This window comes from Galleria mellonella, unplaced genomic scaffold (assembly GCF_026898425.1).
Source record: "Galleria mellonella isolate WM207_F2 unplaced genomic scaffold, CSIRO_AGI_GalMel_v1 utg266, whole genome shotgun sequence".
NCBI lineage: Eukaryota > Metazoa > Arthropoda > Insecta > Lepidoptera > Pyralidae > Galleria > Galleria mellonella.
Genome location: NW_026442061.1, coordinates 1,921,319 through 1,943,275, shown reverse-complemented (window position 1 = coordinate 1,943,275; position 21,957 = coordinate 1,921,319). Strand labels below are relative to the sequence as shown.

Below are 21,957 nucleotides of genomic sequence, written 5' to 3'. Positions count from 1 at the left end.
TTTTTGCAACCATGAGGAGAATGAAACGATAACGTACGGCTTCTTATAGATACTATTTCGTGCATGCGACAACTGAAACGTTTCTACCGATAGATGGCGCACATCTTATAATCTATACACACTTATAATAATAATTAAGACTGTGTACCATAAACAGAAGTCAACTGCAATTGTGGCAAAACTAGTAAATTTAATTTAAAAAGTAAACTATTAAACTGGTTTTATTAAAATTTCTATGTAACCAATCTATAAATAAACCCTTTTAAATAAAAAAAATCCAAATCGGTTTAGAAATGAGGTAATAAACAAAAAAAGAATACAAACCTTAAGAACCTCCTTGATTTTGAAGTTATTTGAAAAATTATAATACACTGTTTTTTTTTTTAATTCTATAACCATATTTAAATTGTTAATTTTATACTTGTTGTTATTTGCAAATAATTTAAATACACTATCGGAACTTAACGCGATGAAAAATCCTTTTCAAGTAAACAGTACCAACATACTTACTTCTTTATTGCCGACGTTTCGACGTGGATTCATTGCGTTTAATCCCGATAGTATATTTAAAACATATTAAAATATACAGGGAGTTGTACCTTCAATAACATCCTCAATATGTGTGTAGGGGCAGGCAGTAGCGTCACCCCAATTGAGTGACCACCATATTGTTAGAGCGAATAAGAAGATCGCGTACGTGCCCACGCCGAAATTGTCTGCAACTGAAACACAAACAATTGATATTAATTTGAAATCTTTTGCAATTTGAGAACCACTTTTAGTTATAAAGAAAGGGAAACTTTGAACGAAATTCGTTCATATCCTCTGTCTAGTGTTGTCCGACTAGTGTTGTGACCTGCAGTGAAGTAGCAATGGTTACATTAATGTGTTTTGGTTCTAAGAGTGGTAATGAAATAATAAGGTATGGAGACATGAATGAATGAATGAAATTTGCTGCTAAAATGTGCTATAATAACACCTTAGTGTTCAGAAATAGCAACACTTAAGAATTACAATGTGTGCCACAATATATAATGTGGAATCCATATGGTATTCACGTCTATAAACATTGAACATCACTTTCCATCAACGTGAATTTACTGGGTACAGAATAATAACACTTGAGTCCTCAGGAATGGCAACGCATGGGGGGGTATCATGGGCGAAACAGTATACTCTGTTATGTCCATGGTACTGCTCATGTCTATAGGCAACGGTTACCACTTTCCATCAGGTGGGCCGTCAGCTTGTTTGCCATTCTAAGTTGCATAAAAAAAAACACAGTCAATTTGTTTATCATTAAATTATATAAAAAAAAATTTATGTCATATAGGTTTAGTGTAATACAGGATATTTTTGTATTATATAAGTTTTGTATTTTATACGTATAAAAAAAATCTGTAAAAGATTGTCCTAGTGATAAGACCACCTTTTGTATGAATGAATGAATGGATAGATGAGTACAATTTATTTGCGTTATACAATATAAGGAATAAGCAAGACAATTAGTGAATGTAACAATAGAGTACCTTTTTTACTAAAACTTGTTTTATTTAGTTTTTTCTGCTACATTTCAATTGAATTTTCTAATTTTCATTGTGTATTGTTAAGTTAAATAAATAAATATGCTCATAGTGAGAGAAGAGAAGAGTGAAGAAACTAGATGAGCGCATACTCAGTTAGTGCAGTCGATGCAACATACCCAAGATATTATCGTTCATTGGTAGTTAGAAGCATTCATCGATTGTGGCGTTATACTGAACAATAGGCGCAGAGGCGTTCCGCGGTCAATGTATAAAGGAACGCGAATCACGGATCTAGTGTGTAATATTCGATATTGTATCGATAGGCCCATTGTTTCTGAGCACATTGAATCGACAAAATTAATAAGAAACGTACATGGGCCTAAACCTTATTTTTTTTTACAGCACTACGGTGGCAAAGAGGCATGCAGCCCACCTGATTGTAAGCAGTTACAGCGATACAGTTCAGAGACATTACGCGCGTATTGCGGACCCTGAAGACGTCACGACCTTTTTACCTCTTTTTTGAAAACCCCAATATTGTAGTATCAGTATAATATTAGTAGTACAGGGAGTTCATTCCAGTACTTGAGCATTCATGAGAGAGAAAGGTCAATAAACAATTTCAAAATATAATTTATAATTCAAAATATAATTCAATTTCAATTTAGTGGGTTAACAATAACTAAATGTTAGATCCATTCAAAAATCTTTAAAATTCTATAAAGATTAATTAGTAATAATAAGTACTTAGCATATAATAAAGTAAAAGATTGTCACTGACTGGTTTCAAAACCACAGCAAAAGTGAGCAGTGATTCAGAGCTCGCCAGCGTTCATCTCGGCTTCGGCTGATAGTATCGGACTCGTGAAACCTAATCCGATACTTGTCCCAGAGGCCTTATAAATCAATATCAATAACTATATACACGCAAGGATTAGGGCAGAAAGTAAAACACACTGGACAGAAAAGCTTCGGCGGTTGCATTTTCTGCTTAAAAAAGGAGAGAAGTTTTCAATTTCACTACATTTTATTTATAAGTAACGTAAATCCTTTTCCCTTGTATTTTTTTTATTATATTACGTGAATTCTACGTTGATATTATTAACTGTTTTCACAGTCAATAGGCTATATAATTACCTTGTTATTTCCATTTTAATTTTGTCCTAATCGACTTTGTCTCATTTCTATTGTACAAAATTTTTTTTAATTTAAATTTTTTATATCGTATATGTATGTGATTCTATTGCAATGAAATGAAGTGAAAAATGTTTCTAACCAATGATCATATACATTATTACATTACATAGAAATATAGAAACTTCAAATATAGCATTCTTAACAATCATTAAAACGCATGCACGCATCATGCATTTTTAAATTAAAGGTTGATTAAAAAAATAATAAAAATAGGTTAATTAGAGCAATAGCGGGAAGCTATCCTCATGCTTCATTACATTCTAATATGCTCGACAAAATATGGGCAAATATGTCACGTTGAGTGTTAGATTACTCATAACAGTTACAGTCGATATATACTTCTGGGAAAGGGATCTTTAGGAATAAAGTCTAATAACCCCATTATTAGTACTATACCCTATTCGTCCTATCGAATACCACCATAGTTAATTTCTATGAATTCGTCAAAAAAAATGTCAAGTCAAATCACTTGGATTTATCTTTGCCTAGCAACATTTTTTTTATGCAATTTAGAATGGCAAACAAGCTGACGGCACACCTGATGGAAAGTGGTAACCGTCGCATATAGACATGAGCAGTACCATGGACATAACAGAGTATACTGTTTCGCCCATGATACCCCCCATGCGTTGCCATTCCTGAGGACTCAGATGTTATTCCTCTGTACCCAGTAAATTCACGCTTGAAATTCATCCACAAATTCATTCATGCTCTTTTGTCTCGCGTATACCAAAAAAGTAAGTGAAACTACAATTACCTTTTCATACCAATAAAAAAATACTATAAGAGATTTAAGTCGTGAGCATATTTATTTAGTTTCTTTTTATAAATACATATGTGAATGGTGTAGAAGATTTTTAAGTCATACGCTAAAGCTGGTAATTCTGTTTAAAACAAGCATTAGCTACGTTGTTTAACGCGCACAGATGTGACTGTCACATGTCAACAACGCTATTCGTCAACGTGCAAATTCAACTCTATGGCACAGTCATTACATTTTGTTCCCTATTATGTATTGGAATAAAGTTAAAATTCAATTGCAACAGATAATTTCAGAATCTCAATTTTCTATAAAGCTCGCTTACAGGAAACCAGTTTAATTCAACATTTAAAATGGTTCTGTTTTGGTAACGTTTATTCAGACAAATCATAATGTTAAATTGCTTGTACGGAGAAAATAATTCCTCTATCTAGTGGGATGTAGCTGTCAGGGGTATTGTCCTCCAATGATTTAGAGTAAGGGCACATGAATATACGACCCCGACCTCCCAAACTGCTGCAGTTTTATCCCCTGCAGAAATGCAGTGTCTCTCTTTTTCTTTTTGGTAAAAAATCCTTCATCTCTTTTTTCCGTGTACCATCTTCCCTTACTCATTTCCAACATCTCCCTCCCTTTTTTCTTCCTTCATACTATAGTCAGGTGGTGGATAACCATGAAATACATTCCTAAGAAGCATTAACGTAAGAGAAACGGTCGTTCTTAAAACCAATAGACAAATCCATATGTAATTAAATAAAGGAATTAAAGTCATTATTCAGATCACAAATAATTGAAATATAAGCAGAAAAATCATCAAAGCATTGATGTTTTAATACTTATGAAGTGCAAAAAGCAGTTTTATCGCTAAAACAATCTCTTTGAGAACCTTTGGACAGAGAAGAAAAGAAAAAGACGGTAGCTGTTGGGGCAAGAAATGTATCTAATAATCATGATCGTTTGCTCATGATTACAGAACTTTATCATCAATTCATTCATTTAACATCAATGGATCATCAATTCGTCCTAATACTACTTCAACTAACAAATCCTTCATGTTGATTGATCTTTTTCGTGTATCGTCGTTTCAGATTCTATCACGTAACAAATATGTTGGCATAGCTCTTCTCTATAGCTTACTAAGCAACTTACTAACATAATTATGTATACGTTATCATTGAACTAGCAATGAAGAAATCTTTCTTATTATTATAATATTTCAGAACGAACTTTTATGAACTTACGAACACATCTAGACAGTGTAATACATCTCGAATTGTCATATTCAATATATAGTCAATTCGGGACTTATCAACAGGTATTGGATCACTGGTTCTTTCTTACACTGTGATATAATATCAATGTTTGTGATACTGGTAATTCTATCGTGTACACGATTTCTCTTCATTTTTATTTATCTTTGTTTATTGTTAAACGTTTTTTGTTGTTTATTTGTGAAATCTATCTCTCTCTTTCTTTCTCTCCTTTATTGCATGCATGACACGGTTAAGACTCTTTATTACACTATGGCATTATATTATAAGTAACACTGGCAACACGCACAGAAAAAAAAAACAAATTATAAATGACTTACCAACAATAAGCTCGAAACAGCAGCCACATAGTTCAGCAGCGGCTATGGCTTCCTCAAATAGTAACCTCACAAATGGTTCATTTATAGACTTTTGCACCAGGCGTCGCGCACAGTGGGCAAGCAACGACGTAAGTAAAATGAATAGCGTGGACACCACTAGTGGGGCAAAGGTGACTTTGTTAATCTGAAAATATAAATATTAAATTTATACATATAATTCATGAAGTGAAAATGTATGAAAGCGAGCATGTATGAAAAGATTGATGAATGTGGAAGAAGCGAAACAAGTTTGTTTGAATCGAAGCATTTGGCATTTCATTGCACCTGCCTACCCTAATGGGAGACAGGCGTGACAGATATGTATGTATGTATGTATGAAAATGTATTTAGTGCTCCTTCATAGTGCAGTCAACTTAAAATAGGATAATGAAATGAAAAGTAATTTATTTTGGAAGAATGTCGGTAACTGTTAAATGAAGTTATGAACACTGCCCTTATACTCATGCATTCTGCATCTACGAAGGTGTGCAATTATTTGGTCATTTTTTATATCTTTATTGCATGCTTTTAATTTAAATTTCAAATATTATAGTTAAACAATCTCTTTTCAATTGATCCCATTCATTATATATTTATTCATTAAAATAATTATAATATATTATTCATAGAAATTGGTTCAGAACAATGTGGTCACAAGTAAAAAAAAATATATGAAAGATAATTTCCCGAATGGCAACACCATATAAGTATAAACTAGTTTTTTTCTTACAACTTAGGTATAAAAACGAAAAAAAAAACATTATGTTGAGATGAGGCATATGAGTGGTTTTATTACATTATGTTATATAAAAGAGGGATCAGAAACATAGCAATATATTACAATGAAAGACGTATGTTCAGTTCAAAATGAAAAGTGGATGAAAATGATGACGAAAATGATGATGCACAACACCACAAAACAATGACGTTAAATAAGAGAATAACAATTAAGAAGTTTGTGTATATACATATATATTCTGTACTACTAACTATGAAGGCAAACAAGCATACGACCCGTCTGATAGTAAACGGTTAACGTAACATACGAACGATTGCAACAATAATTACTTAATAAATATAACATATTTTATTTTTGATTACAAGTTTTAAAATTTCAACTGACAGTGATACTCTCGTTACAGTATTAATACTTATAGTTCTTTTTTTTTTAAAAAAAAGCAAGAAAAACAATTTTCCTAATGAAATATGTCTGTATGTTTCTGTATATTTGCAATATTTATGTACATTAATGAATAAATGATGATGAAGTAAAGTAAATCGCAAATCGTTATCTTACATTAAAAAACCAAGCGACTACAAAAATCAACACTACAATTATATTATTATTTTTAGACATGTTTAACTTATAAATACACAGTACAACTCTGTTTAAGGTAATTCCTAAAAATATACAAATTTCCTTATTGTATTATCAATACGATATCTAGATAAACTTGTTCGTTCTGAATTATTATCAGTTACAACATGATTGCTCATTTAATTATCAATGGTCAAAATTGTATATTGTTAAATTACATTGTTAACATTGATATACAAAAAATTCAAGATTCACAATCGAACACTAAAAACCAGAGCTGAAACTATTTTAATTATTCTTTCGCTATTATTATATATAGGAATAGAATAAGCCGCTCCTTCTTTTGCCTTTGGTATCGTAAGAGGCGGGGAACTTAAAGTCGAGGAATGAACAGCAGCGTCCCTATTAAAACATTACCAAAATTTGTGGTCGTCAATCCGCCTGCCGAGTGTGGCAATAGCTGGCAAAACTCCTGTTATAGGGGAAGCCTATGTTTAGCAGGGCACAGTTAAAGGTTGACATGGTAATAATAATAATTTATGTAAAGCTTTGAGTGTTTAAATTCCATTATACTTGTAACACCTTAGATTTTTTTTGATGGGTGAAAATGGTATGGTAACCCCGCCTGCGCTAACGAGATATGCTGGCGGAGCACCAGTGAAGTGTGATAGATGAGAATGAAAACAGGCCAGTTAGCCCATCATGATGAATTCATCAGAAATTAACCATGATAGTTTCCAGGGAGAACCGCGAGGAGGTCAACCTGGTTGGGTATATTGCTAGCAATAGGATTCTCAGTCTTCATTACTAACAATACCTTTCCCCCCAACACCTTAGATTAGGCTTAGATGGCTTTTAATATTATGGTAAAAATTGCATAAAATAGAAAAAAAGTATATTTACAGACGTTCATATTGCACGGACAAAACAAATGAAATCTGTGAAAATGATATAAACAACGAATGGACCCGTTATTTAGAACACAACAATTTATAGAAGGGTTTTTTATGCGACTTCGAATGGCAAACAAGCTAACGGCGTACCTAATGGAAAGTGATAACCGTCGCCTATAGAGATGAACATTACCATGGGCATAACAGAGAATATTGCATCGCCCGTGTAACCCTTCATGCGTTGCTATTCCTGAGGACTCGGGTGTTATGTCTCTGTACTCTGTAATTTTATTGCCATATCGAATCCTCCAAACCGAAACAGAACCATGCATACAACTGCTTCACACTAGAAGCACGAATAGAACAGAGGTATCCAAGCTGATGACTTTTTTAACAGTCTCCCTCTGAATAGAGTACTAGTTTTTTTTTTTTTTTCTATTAAAATCAATAGAGAAAAAATATTTAAGACTGGACTGGACCTACATTTTATATACCCACGAATGGACATTGAAAAATCTGTAGTAAGTATATTTCAATTTCGTGAATCTTTTACGTAAAAAATACATGTTTTTGCATAGGAATATGAATCTTGCATTGTACTTTATATCAATGATCAATTTTAAGAAATGTTAATTTTGGATTTGTTTATTTGTTTATAATTAACACTGATAATATTTGCGATACAAATACAGATATAAATAATTATTATTTATTTTACATTTATTTATTATTCTACAAGAATAAAAAAAAAATTACATTAAAAGATAGAGTAAGAAACAATGTGATTAGAGAGAAGTGTGGACTGAAAGACGATGTAGTGACAAAAATCGAAAAAAGAATGTTGCGTTGGTTTGGTCATTTGGAGAGGATGGATGAAAGAAGAATTACGAAAGAGATTTATCGAGCAAGAATGAATGGAGATGTCGGTAGAGGCCGCCCTAGGCGGACGTATGTTGACCAAATAGGCGACGTGCTGAAGAAGGGCCAAATTAAAAGTACCCGTAACCGGCGAGCGTGTACGAAAAGATTGATGAATGTGGAAGAAGTGAAAGAGGTTTGTTTGAATCGAAGCATTTGGCGTTCCATTGTTTCTGCCTACCCTAATGGGAGACAGGCGTGACAGATATGTATGTTTGTAAGAATAAAAAAGTTTTTTTCACTTGTATACTTTATTCGAGCAGTAAGTATTACCTACATATTATTCTCATTCGTGTTTAATATAGTATATTTTATATATGTATAAAAATATATAGTGTAAGTATATTATTCTTATATACAATACTTCTAATATTCGATTTAATTTAATGCTGTTTTTGTAATATTAATGACTATATATATATATATATATATATATATATATATATATATATATATATTTGTATATGTATATATATATATATATATAGACTGAGAGAAAATGATTTTAGTATAAAGTCCACCATATGTCCATATATACGTACGTGTACTAATGAATAAATAAATACGGCAACCATAGCTATGACAGTATATTCTGTACTGTCTATAGTACGTTTCATACCATTTTCCATTAGGTGGGCCGTCAGCTCGTTTGCCATTTCAAGTCACACAAAAAAATATTTCTAGCAATTCCACCCGCGCTATTCCGTTACATGCTAGGAATTAAAAAGTTCCCTGCATTTTTCCCTGTTCTAGATTTTGTAGTAGTTTATTTTTTAGAGAAGTTAACCTGATTAAATGGATTTTTCACCATATTTTCATATACTACATACATACTATAAATTTTCTTCTCGAGCGAAAAGAACAAACAAAATACTCAACAGATACTTACATACCTTTTTGTTTTGTATATTATATACTCGTATATAAAGATTATGTTTCCCAAAACACCAACTTCAAATTGTGGAAAACCCCATTATTTGGACTAACTAAATTAATAAATCAATGTTGATGAAATTTCTATGGAACCAATTTGTAAATATCTTTTCAGATAAATAAAGAATTTTCCAAATCGGTTTATAAATGATGAAGTTATAAAATACCATACAAAATCAAAATACAGCCAAGTCGAAAATCTTCTTGAAGTCGGATGAAAATTAATAATATGAAATAATTAATGAATGATATTCTACTCTCTATTGACATCATAACTATCCCTCCCCACCAGAGGGAGGCTTTGTACAAAAGCGTTTGCTTGGGCACCTCTGTCCCATTCGTGTTTCTACCGTGAAGCAGTTGTGTTCGCATGGCTGTGTTTTGGTTTGATGGGTGGGACATGGCAGTGAATTTACAGGGTACAGAGAAATAACACCTAAATCCTCAGGAATGGCAACGCATAGGGGTTATCATCGGCGAAACAGTATACTCTGTCCATGATACCTCTCATGTTTATGGCGACGGTTTTTTTTATGGGTGATAATGGTATGGTAACCCCACCAACGCTATCAGTATACACCGGCGGGGCACTAGTAAAAAATGATAGGTGAGAATGAAGCAGGTCAGTTAGCCCATCGTGACGAATTCAACGAGAATTGTTCACGATGGTTTCCAGGGGGAACCACGTGGAGGTCGACCTAATAGGGCACATTGCTGGCAATGGAGCTGTCAAACTCCATTGCTAACAATCCTTTTCCCCCCCCTATGGCGACGGTTACCACTTTCCATCGGATGGGCCCTCAGTTTTTTTGTTTTTCTTGTTGTATAAAAAGAAACCTATCGTAAACATAGATATCTTTCTAGATACCTAATAAATATACAGTAGATAACAAAAGTACATAAGCAATTTCATTCAGTACTGAGTAGCACTCCGTGCTAACATTGTTTACCAAGTATGCAATGCGAAGTTTCCATGAATTATTGCTTTGTTTATTTCTTAAAACAACCTCTCAGCTTGAATAATTTCTTAATGAATGCAATGAAATTAATTTAAAATCCCAAACATAAATACATTGGTGTATTTTTCTTTTTTGATGGGTGAAAATGGTATAGTCCCGCCTGCGCTAACGGGATACGCTAGCGGAGCTAGCGAAGGGTGATAGATGAGAATGAAAACAGGCCAGTTAGCCCATGATGAATTCAACAGGAATTAACCATGATAGTTTTCAGGGAGAACCGCGAGGAAGTCGACCTGGTTGGGTATATTGCTAGCAATGGGATTCTCAGTCTCCATGCCTAACAATCCCTTTGCTTGTTATAATACACCAATTACATTGGTGTACTATAACACTGTAAAATAGCTACTAACAAACAAATCTCTTTGACAAACTCATGATATGTCTTTCATACATCTTTTCTAAATAATAAATATATTTTTTATAGATAAGGATTTAAACAAATATTAGTTTTTTCATTACTAAAACATATTACTACCCTAATAACTAGAATAGGCCACCCCTTCCTTTCTCGTGGGTGTCGTAAGAGGCGACTAAGGGAAGACAAGAGATGAGCATCAGCGTCCCTCTTAAAACATTTCTAAATCCTAACTGCGGTTACCAATCCGCGTGCCAAGCATGGCAACAACTGGTAACTCCCCCAAGGGGGAGGCTTATGTTCAGCAGTGGACAGTTAAAGGCTGATATAATAATGATGGTACCTCACTTGAATAACTTAACCTAAATTTATTCGATTAATAATTATATTTCCGATAGGTATGCGTTATGTAGCGGCATAACGAAGTTAACACTCTCACTGATGGAAGTGCCAAGATAGCGGGCGCACATTAACCCCCCGTCTGTATGCATCAACTTCCCAAATCAAGTTTCCGACGCACCCCGCTGTATTTACCCGGCAGTGGAACGGTTGGCAAAAGGCAACCGTGAAAAAATACGGACACTTAAAACAGACCGGACAGTACGTTTATGCGGTTTCCATCATCGTGATAATACAACTGAACGATTACACAGCGCCATCTGGTGTTAAACTAAGCTGTACATGCTAACTAATATTATAAATGCGAAAGTTAGTTTTGTTTTCATGCCTAAACCGCTGAATCGATTATAATCAATTGTGGTTTAAGGTAACTTTTTTGGGAAAAACTTATAAGGGAAGGAGTAATTTTTGTACGAAACTTGTTACTTGTACGTACACTACGAGTAATTATCAAATTTTCTGTTACCAATTATAAACCCTAGGTGTCAACTACAACAGGCTATAAATAAATACTCTTCACAACCGATTTCTTCATTTTGAACATAACAAATCTATTTATATATAAGGGGGAAGGGATTGTTAGTAATGCGGACTACCAATCCCATTGCTAGCAATATACCCTGCTAGGTCGACCTCCATGTGGTCCCCTCTGGAAACCATCGTGCTGATTCCCTGCTGTGTTGGGGTTGCCATTCCATTATTATATATACTCGTGTAAAACTGCCGAACTGTCGTTTTTTCGTTTTATGTACGCCCGTATATTTCATGCAACTAGTTTCGTCGGTACATCTGTACTGTACACAGAGAGTGCATGCGCTATGCAATCCAATCGCAGCGTAGGTATCCACTAGATACATCTCGTGATTGGAAACTATCAAAGGATCTGCCATTTTGTTTGGAAAACTTTAGTCTTTACACTGTACTTTCTTTTTTCACAAGACATCCAATTTTGAACTCCAATTCTTTTCCAGTGCAACCTTTGTGACTGAAGTTTTAATATTGTTAGTTTTTTTTTTTTGTTTGAAATAGTTAAACTCAAAAATTTCTGAAATTAAATTTATTTTTATTTACTCGTAAATAATATTTGACATTATCAATGTCTATTTTTGTATTTTTACCGACTACTAAACAAATAAAAAAAAAATGTTCAACCGATTTTAAAAAATCTTTCATCTATGGAAAGCTAAATTATCATCGAGAATATAGGCTATATATTATTTCCGAAAATTCTATTAACCCGTGCGAAGCCGGGCCGAATACGTAGTCAATAATAATAGTGTAACAGTTTACTTATTCATGAAAACAACTAGGTTAGATAAATTGAATAGTACTCAATGTATTTCACATTAAAATAAACATTAATACGTGATTTCTAAATACTTACAAAACACGTTTTCTGTAATTTTGAATTTTTGTAATAATAAATAAATAAAAAAAAAAGTATTTCAAATTTCAATTCCTCTGTCTCTATGGTGAGATAAAAAAAAAGTAAAAGAAACCATGGCACACTGCCAAGAGCAACTGAGAATAAACAAAGAGAATTTAATTATGTAATTTTGACACTGCACGTGTAATGATTTAGTTAATTAGGTTATACAATATTACTAAGTTACTAAATATAAAATTAAAATATAAGAGTAACATATCCGATATAGTACCTACATTTTTTTTCATGTATGTAAATTGACAGAACAAGGTTTGTATGAAAATCTGAATAACCATATTGAAAAATGGATAAAAAATCGTACGGAAATGTAGAAACTCGTTTGAAGCTGATGCGGGTTTTTTTAATGGGTGAAAATGGCATAATAACCCCGCCTGCGCTATCGGTATACACTGGCGGGGTACTAGTGCAAAATGACAGACGAGGATGAAAGCAGATCAGTTAGCCCATCCTGGCGAATTCAACTAGAATTAAATACGTTGGTTTCAGGGGGAACCACGTCGAGATCGACCTAAGGAGGCTATTTTACCCCATTACCAACGGGGGGAAAATGATTGCTAGTAATGGAGATTGAGAATACCATTGCTAGCAATATACCCAACCAGGTTGACCTCCTCGCGGTTCCCCCTGGAAACTATCATGATTAATTCCTGATGAATTCATCATGATGGGCTAACTGGCCTGTTTTCATCCTCATCGATCACCCTTCACTGGTGACTCGCCAGCGTATTCCATTAGCGCAGGTGGGGTTTCCATTTTCTACCAATAAAAAAAAACCATTACCAACAATCCCTTTCCCCCTCAATGGGAGTAGTTAGTTAATAAAGATTATAATTTGCCAATTGGCTATTACAAATTATAAATAATACAATTTATAATAGTTTTGATAAAAATACAGGTAAACATCTAATTTAATTATTATTAAAATATTAAATTACTTAAAACTACTAATTAATGTCTATAACTACATTAAATTAAATAATATAATAACATACAGTGTCATTTGTTTACATTATTACCCATAACTGTATGAGTACTATAGCCAAAAGTTGGCATAGACAATATCCACAATGTAAACACCGTCTATTCACCAAACACACTAACAAATTAGTATGCATGGAACATACCGGTTCTGCTACGCGGAAGTTCAATTCTATTCACGCTGCTACACCCATTATAGTGACGAAAATAATGATGTAACCATAGACGAAAAGAGCATAGATTCACATATGATAAGATACAAACAAAATTTACCGAATTAAATAAAAAAAAATTAGTTAACATAATACGAAAAACCATAATTATTAGTATACAGTACTATATAATTTAGGGGTATGGGATTATTAGTAAAAGGATATAAAAACCCCATTCCTAGTAATATAATACTATCAGGTTGACCTTTACTCGGCACTCAGTTCCCCTTGGAAACTATTGTGATGAATTCTTGTCGAATTCGTTGCAATAGGTCATTGATTTGCATTCATTCTTACCTATAATTTCTCATGAGAATTCGTCATAATATGCCAATTAACCTAATTTTATCTGTTGTTGGGATTGTTAGCGATGGGGTCTAACAGCTCCATTACTAGCAATCTTACTAATCCGTCCGACCTCCACGCGGTTCCCTCTGGAAACCATTGTGGCTAATTTATCACTGAATTTCTCACGATGGGCTAACTGACCTGCTTTCATCCTCATCTTTCATCCGTCACTGGTGTCCCGCCAGTGTATACCGCTAGCGCAGGCGGGGTTATCATTCCATTATCATTCATTAAAAAAAAAAACAGTGATTCACGTGTCATAGTAAACATGGTTATGAAGTCGGGCACCGGCGATTTGTTTATGGAACTGCTCTAATGCTGTTACCCGCAGATTGCCTTTACAACTTCACCAGAGGTAATTGCGCCGACAAGTATGAAGTTGATTATTTAGCAAAAATTTAAAACTTTGTATCTAGACGTCTTACTAGTATTTATACAAAATTTGAGAGAATATTTCAATACATAAACAGTGTTTATATTCATAAACACTGTTTTCGATAGTTAGATTTGAGTACACAATTTGGTTGAATGCGTTCTATTTTCAGTTCGGTGCTGTCCTTTAATCTCTAATTGTGCATCTTGTTTTTTTTTTGTATATCAATGGATATAACAGAATCCGGAAGATTTATGAGTTCACGGCCCAACATACAATAAATATTTTCTGTTTAGTAGGTGAAGCGTTACATGTAGGCCGAGATGTTGGTCGTAGGTGTACTATTTTCATTAATATGTTTATTCAACGACACATATAAAGATATAGAATGTAACACATTTTTTTTATATTTAAGAATAAAAATAAAATTTATTAAAATAACATTTTTTTATAATCAAAACAAAATTGACTATCTACTCGTATTTACTTCTAGTAGACAAATTATATACTAAAAAGTTTAAAATATTTCTAAAGTATTTATTTATTTACTCTTTATTGCGACACTTAAAGAGTAATACAAAGATATATGTATGTTGTACTTGTGAAGTACAAAAGGCGGTCTTATCGCTAAAGCTATCTCTTCCAGACAACCTTTGGGTAGAAAAGAAAAGTATGTTATTTTTAATTCAATTAATTTGTTCAGATTAACCACCCAATTATCAGATCGTTTACCATCTTTTATTAGAGTTCTTTTAATATATGAAATTAATGTATTGTTAATTGTGAATATTAATATTTTGATGCGGTTAAATGTAAACATAAAAGTAAGCTATTAAGACTTCATTTACTTTATAAACTGTATTAAGTTTGTAAGAGAGATTTAAACTATTCTGTCTTCAATTATTTATCGTAATTTTTAGCATATTAGGTACAGTCAACATCAAAAGACAACAAACACTTACAAATTGCTAAAAATTCAAAACACTTTTGCATTCGCATGTAGCTCCAAATGTTAATGCCAGAATTAAATTAATTAATAATTCAAGAATTATAAGGTCAAGATTAGTTATATTTATACAACAACAAAACACGCTAGAGTTTTGAAAATCTTAATATGTTTAATAAAAAAAAAAACAAAATCCGTTTATTATTAATCAATAAACACTCAAAACCAATTTGGTTCTCGGTTGTTATTGTAAATACTGAAGTTTAAATTTAAATGACAGAAACGTATTTTCTCAAACGTTTCCAACTTGTTCAAGTATTGATTTATTTGTTTATAAAAATATAACTTTAAATATTTATAACTAAATAGGAAATCTACAATAAGTCTTAATTTTAATTAATTTAAAATAATATATGTTTAATCTCGTAAATTATGAGCCCTTAAACTTTCAGAAGTTGAATAAATGTCTCGATCAACTTTAAAGTTAACCTTGAAGTTAATGAATGATTTTTTTTTTTTTTTAATTTTGTTAGTTGTTTGCGGTTCTTATGTACACACGTAACAAGCGGTAATGGCACATACGTTTTTACTCTCTGATTTACAACACTCAATTCGTCAACACGTCACGAACACCAAAACGTACCTTGATCACTACTTTTAGAAATATCCCTAGTACATCGATTGTAAACTTCATCTTGGTAACTTACGCTTATTATATCCGTTATAGATAGATAGATATATATCTCAATTCACTTCGTCTCACATCACAGACTGCAAATCAAAACATCACCAGTTATAGACAGCGACACTTAATTTGTTACGCGAGCTCATTTCTAATCCGAAGCCAAAATATTAAGATCACCTACTATTTTCATTGCGCCAAAACAAAAACTTACCATTTTACACGTCCAAAAACTTCACTATGACACTGGGGAATTCACGTCACCTGTTCAAATAGTGTCTGGAGAAGTCGGATTCGTTATAAAAAATATAATATGTACTACGTTTGGTGTTTATTGTGCGGGCGGTCGGTGTGCGCGCGCGCATCATGCTGCGAGGCCAAACGAAGGCGATCTTAATATAGAAACGAACGGACCCGTACTACGGATCGTATCTCCCCGGGATTCAGTTTTATACCGCTGTATTGGTGTGAGAAAAAAAAAATAGAAAACTGCATTACACTTGTGGCCGACACATGTCGCATCCGCGATGCGTGGTACCATAAAAAAGATTGCAAAAATAATTTAATATCATTCCATGCGGTGGCAATATGTAATGATAATTGTATGAACAGATACGTCATTTTTGTTATATTTTATGAAAGTACCGTCGGACTGGCTGTATGCTTATTTGCCACCGTCGTGGTATAAAAAAATAACAAATCATATTAGTTTAGTAGTAGGTTGCTTTGTGAGAATAAGGTCCGGGTTCGATTCGCGTACGAGCCAATTCTTTAAACTTTGAGAAGCGGGCAATTGATGTGATTTTGACGAATATAATTATTTATCTTGTTCTGAATTAACTAACAACATTAAAAAAAACAACTGAAAGTGTGACAAATGCGATGTATTGAGATATGATTACTTATTTACTGTTATTAGTTGACATAGTTGAATATCTGGCTTTGTTTTCTTTTTTTTTTTCATTAATAAAGCCTAGTTATATGTTATATAATTCAGTAAAAACTTTACAGAAATATTAATAGAAATATTGTTAATATATAATAATCATATTATAAAAAAAATTACACGGGTAGACGAGTACATTTCTATTTATTCTTATATCTGTCAGCGTACATCCTAAACTGCTGAATCTAGAAAATTGAAAGTTATCCAGAACTTTCTTACCCCACATAAGCTCTTAGTGGATAAGAAAGGATTTCCGGAAATCAGGAAAACGTTAGATAACAGGACCCGCGCGGTCGAAGCCCCGGATTCCTGGTCCTTAGATAAAACTTATTCGTTAGATAAAACACAAGTCCAATATTTTAAAAGTCTAATCTAGATTAATACATTGTATATTTATTTTCATATTGTAGGTACTATTGGAAAAGGTAAACAAGCTAAAATGAACGCATTATAATTGGTACTAACTCTACTCGTGACTTTGTTTTTGTGCGGGTATTTATTCGTACTATAAATAAATTGAACAGCGTTTTTTATACTCTATTATAACGCCATCTATTATTTATTAGATAAATTAAACGATTAACTCTACTTGATAATAGATGGCTTTGAAAAACTTAATTATTGCTACTCTTGGCACTGGGTTACGAATGTCGTCAAAACTACTAGCTGTAACCCGCGGCTTTTTACGTGTAAATATATAAAAAGTATTATAAAAGTAAAAAATAAATATTATAAAAAGTGTCCTATGTTAATCGAATATAGGCCATCTAAGTAGCAAATCAATTAAGTTGTCTAAGCTTAACGAACATCCATAAATGAGATAACAATTTCACAATATTGACGGGAAGTAAGATTGTCAATGGATGGACTATACAATCTGCTTCAATGCCTCATCTTTATCTCCGCATGGGATCTTTGAGATAAATTGATAGCAATTTACAAGTGTTTGTCTGCATGTGTACTTTATTTATGTCTCTTTATTGCATTATATATATATATATATATATATATATATATATATATATATATATATATATATATATATATATATGTGTGTATAATTTTTTTGTAATATTTTGAAAAGAGAATACTGATTGACTGAATGTTAACACACAGGCGAAACCGCTGAATCTAGAATCATGAAATTTTGGAGATAGGTTTCTTTTTATATAGTGTAAATAAACAGTTCTGGCTCTTGGTTTAAAAACAAAAATTAACATGTTTATTGGCTTATGAATTCATCCCTAAAGGGATGAAATAGGGATCGAAAGCTTGTATTGCAATGAGCAAAGCTGTGGGCAAAAGCTAAAATAAAAAAAAAGTAACAATTATATTATGACTATTTTGTTTATATTTTTCATACTTTTTTTTATTTGTCTTAGTATTCATTGACTCGAGAAAAATAGATTTGAGGAGGTGATTACTGGTGGTAATTAATACTTGAATAAAAAAACTCATTTTTCTTAATTCAAATCCCCTGAATGTTTGGTTTCCATTTTCTTTTTTAACTCCAATAGTTTTTTCAGATCCTTGCTGAGGGTGTCTTTAGGGTAATTTACTATTGGAGACTTAAATCCACCAGGTCCTACTTCTACCCGAGGGTACTGGTTCCAACGTCGTGATGTTGTATTGGTATATTTTACATTCCAATATATTTTCGAATACTTTAATGTCTAAAAATAATAATAAATACCATTAGACACTTAGATACTAAATCTATGATTAGACACTTAGATTTAACGTAGTATTTAATACTAAGCCTATGATTAGACATGTTACACAGCGCTCTCTAATCCCAAAATAAACAAAATTTGTACTATGGATAAACAATTGATAGAAAAATAAAAATAGATTTTTTTTCAATACATACAATTGTTTATATTTTGTTTGTTTGCAGGAAATCGGAATGTAAAATGGTGTATTAAGCCGATATACCATCTAAATCATCAAATACACATATTACACATATAACTATAATTTATATGACTTCATTAGTGAGGGAGACTTTGTACAAAAGTCGATTGCTTGGGTACCTCTGTCCCATTCGTGTTTCAACCGTGAAGCAGCTGTGTTTGCATGGCTGTGTTTCGGTTTGAAGGGTGGGATATGGCATGAATTTACTGGGTACAGAGGAATATCATCTGAGTCCTTAGGAATGGTAACGCATGGGGAGGGTATTATGGGCGAAACAGTATATTCTGTTATGTCCAAGGTACTGCTCATGTCTATAGGCGATGGTTACCACTTTCCATCAGGTGGACCGTCAGCTTGTTTGTCACTCTAAGATGCATAAAAAAAAGTTAATATTGGGCAGGGAACAAAGCCGCAACCAAATGTCCAATTTTGGCATCTTTAGCAGTAAAAGTGTCAGTGAGATTTTGTAATCGAAAATAATCTAATAATTATAATCCATACTTTCTCTTTCTCTATCAAATGTTATTTGTAGACCGACTACCTAATTCATCATCATATCAGCCATTAACTGACCACTGCTGGGCATACGCCTCCCCATTGGGGGGTTTTGCCAGTAATTTCCACGCTTGGATTGGCAACCGCAGTTAGACTTTGTGACGTTTTAAGAGGGACGTTGCTGCCCATCCTTCGGTCATTAAATTCCCTTAGTTGCCTCTTACGACACCCACGGGAAAGGAAGGGTAAGCCCATTCTTTACTGAGGCCACAAGACTACTTAACTAATTTTATTATTTTTATTATTAATCCAGCCGTTAACTGTCCACTGTTGAACATAAGCCTTCTCCATAAGGGTAGTTCTGCCAGTAGTTGCCAGGCTTGGCAGGCAGGTTGGCAATCGCAATTAGGCTTTCAGAGATGTTTTTAAGGGACGCTGCTGCCCATGCCTCGCCCTCCTTTAGTCGACTCTTACGACAGCCACAGAAAGGAGTAGCCTATTCTAAGCTGGGATCACACGGCGAACTTAACACTTACCTAATTACAACTTAGTAATTGAGGGGCCCCGAGATTTAAAGGGTGCCTAAGTTCTAAAAAGAGCGCCAAAATGTAAGAAAGACGCCATATGTTTAATAAAGCATCATATAAATATCGACTTTCTACTATACAACGTGGATACCTGATGACTTTTTAATTATTTTTAGTGTAGAAATCTGCCGACAACTATTAACAATTTCCATGGTTTTTTTGGCCATCAGGGGTAGGGGGGTGTCAAAAACTTACCCAGAGACACAAAATTACATTATGCTATAATGCACCCATTGCATACTCTATAAATATGTTTTATAATAAATTTGTATCTTACGTCAATAAAATTATTAAGAAATTCTTTAAAATTCGTTCGAATTTCGTCTGAATTAACTCTTATTCTTCTTGATTCTTCTTCTCTCTGTACAGGATCATAATGAATTGTGTGAGCAGTGATTACAAAGAGAACAGAAAGCACACCTGAAAATGTTACATATAAATGTAATATAATATATATACATACCAGAGGTTTCTACCACTTAGCAACTATGCTGGCATAATTTTGTTTGATTTTAAGGTCTGCAAAATTACAGACTGTTGTAGTGTTTCCGAACTGGATTGGTTTAAGTCGGATACCATGTTCCACCTCAGTGGTATAAAAAAAAACATATAAATAGGTATTAAGACATATCATTGTATAAAAAAGTACGTTTGACAGAAATGCGATGTAAATCTTGAAAAAGATAAGTTTTGTCTTACTTATTGTTACCAGAACTTTCAATAGTATATTCGACATGGCGATAAATAGACGTCTCTTTCGATATTCCAAAACTGAGGGCACATTTAAACTCCAAAACTGTTAACTTTAGTAGGTAATCGTATCTTATAATGTTCTCAAGCTTCCATAACAGCTTCATGTAAATCAATAATCAACATACGATGTTTTAATTAAAAACTGATTGTTAACATGATCGCATACTATTTTCAATTACGTATTGATAATATCGTTGATAGGTATGTACTACTTTAGTATGAAACTGATTGGATTAACTTATAAGTATTCTAATTACATAGCAGACAAAATTATAATTCAGGAATATGGTTAAATCTATTTATGGAAATAGGAAATTCAATATTAATATAATGAATAATGCAGATACGATCCTTAAGGAGTAAATTGGTATTATCAATATATATATATATATATATATATATATATATATATATATATATATATATATATATATATATATATATATATATATATATATATATATATATATATATACTTTATTTAATGAATTTGTATTAAATACTAAAAAATAGAGCCACATAGGTCCCAACATAGAATAGGCCACCCCTTCGTTTCCCGTAGGTGTCGTAAGAGGCGACTAAGGGAAGGCGAGGGATAGACAGCAGCGTCACTCTTAAAACCAAAAGCCAAACTCCAGTTGCCAACCTACCTGCTAAACGTAGCAACCACTGGCGAACCGTTATGAGGGAGGTTATGTTCAGCAGTGTACAGTTAAAAACTGGAACAACAATAAAGAAAAAAACAAGTAAATGAGCGACGCCAACACTTTCTTCTTCTTATTTTTGTTAAAGTTAGCACTTTTCATCAGCTTATTTGCTACTGTAGCTATAATAAAAAGAGTGTCTGGCCAGTTATCTCGTGAAGAGGCCAATATTCTAAAGCAGTAGTACCTACCACCAAAAAAAAAGAAAAAATTCAGTCAATTTTTAATTTATTTATCTATTGCACACTTCTGTTACCTTGTATTTGTTACTTTTTGGCTGATGGCTTTCGCCAAAGTCACAATAAATGAAAAAAAAAATATCTATTGCACATCAGCAGACTAAAAACTAAAACATATAATCGGATCAATTGTAACTAAAAATGTAAACAATTTAATAATAAATTTATTTATATTTTCATTAAATTCTATCTAAACAGACTACGTATACCTGATTTTTATTTCTTGTTTCCAACATATAACAAACAACAAATTGGATAGAGAAGCACATGGGCTATTTTTGTAATTCAATTAATCAATGTATCCTGATCACACGGAGTAAATCGATGAAAAAAATTGATTTTTAATAAAATACTATGACTATGACGAATAGAATAAATAGATGTT

At 32.8% G+C, this 21,957-nt stretch overlaps 2 protein-coding genes across 6 annotated transcripts in view; both read right to left on the bottom strand.

Annotated features, from left to right (window-relative positions):
- The window catches only part of LOC113516090 (aquaporin-11), a 28,056-nt gene extending 11,691 nt beyond the window's left edge, over nt 1-16,365 (bottom strand). The window contains exons 1-4 of one of the 5 annotated variants that reach the window (XM_026900449.3): nt 16,149-16,365; nt 15,896-16,023; nt 5,075-5,258; nt 600-722 (exon numbers count right to left, since the gene is read on the bottom strand). In XM_026900449.3, coding sequence (XP_026756250.1) covers nt 600-722; nt 5,075-5,258; nt 15,896-15,946 — 358 coding nt within the window. In that variant the 5' untranslated portion in view covers nt 15,947-16,023; nt 16,149-16,365. Of the gene's footprint in view, nt 1-599; nt 723-5,074; nt 5,259-6,410; nt 6,546-15,895; nt 16,024-16,148 lie in introns of those variants that run through there. The other 4 variants (XM_031908778.2, XM_026900450.3, XM_026900448.3 and 1 more) reach the window with 4 other exon arrangements.
- A 1,843-nt stretch (nt 16,366-18,208) lies between these two features.
- Nucleotides 18,209-20,770, bottom strand: LOC116412926 (uncharacterized). Its single transcript, XM_031909008.2, has 3 exons — nt 20,576-20,770; nt 20,154-20,296; nt 18,209-18,553 (listed from the first exon to the last, which is right to left on the bottom strand). Exons 1-3 carry the CDS (start codon nt 20,610-20,612, stop codon nt 18,344-18,346), a joined length of 390 nt encoding a protein of 129 aa, XP_031764868.1. The 5' UTR covers nt 20,613-20,770; the 3' UTR covers nt 18,209-18,343.
- Nucleotides 20,771-21,957: the final 1,187 nt, after the last annotated feature.

Excerpts from the sequence above, each read along its gene's own strand:
- LOC116412926 (XM_031909008.2), bottom strand. The coding sequence starts at position 20,612 with ATGTCGAATATACTATTGAAAGTTCTGGTAACAATAA. Across the intron at positions 20,297-20,575 it reads GAAAGTTCTGGTAACAATAA|GTGTGCTTTCTGTTCTCTTT; the intron begins GTAAGACAAAAC and ends TAACATTTTCAG. Across the intron at positions 18,554-20,153 it reads TTCTTAATAATTTTATTGAC|ACATTAAAGTATTCGAAAAT; the intron begins GTAAGATACAAA and ends TATTATTTTTAG.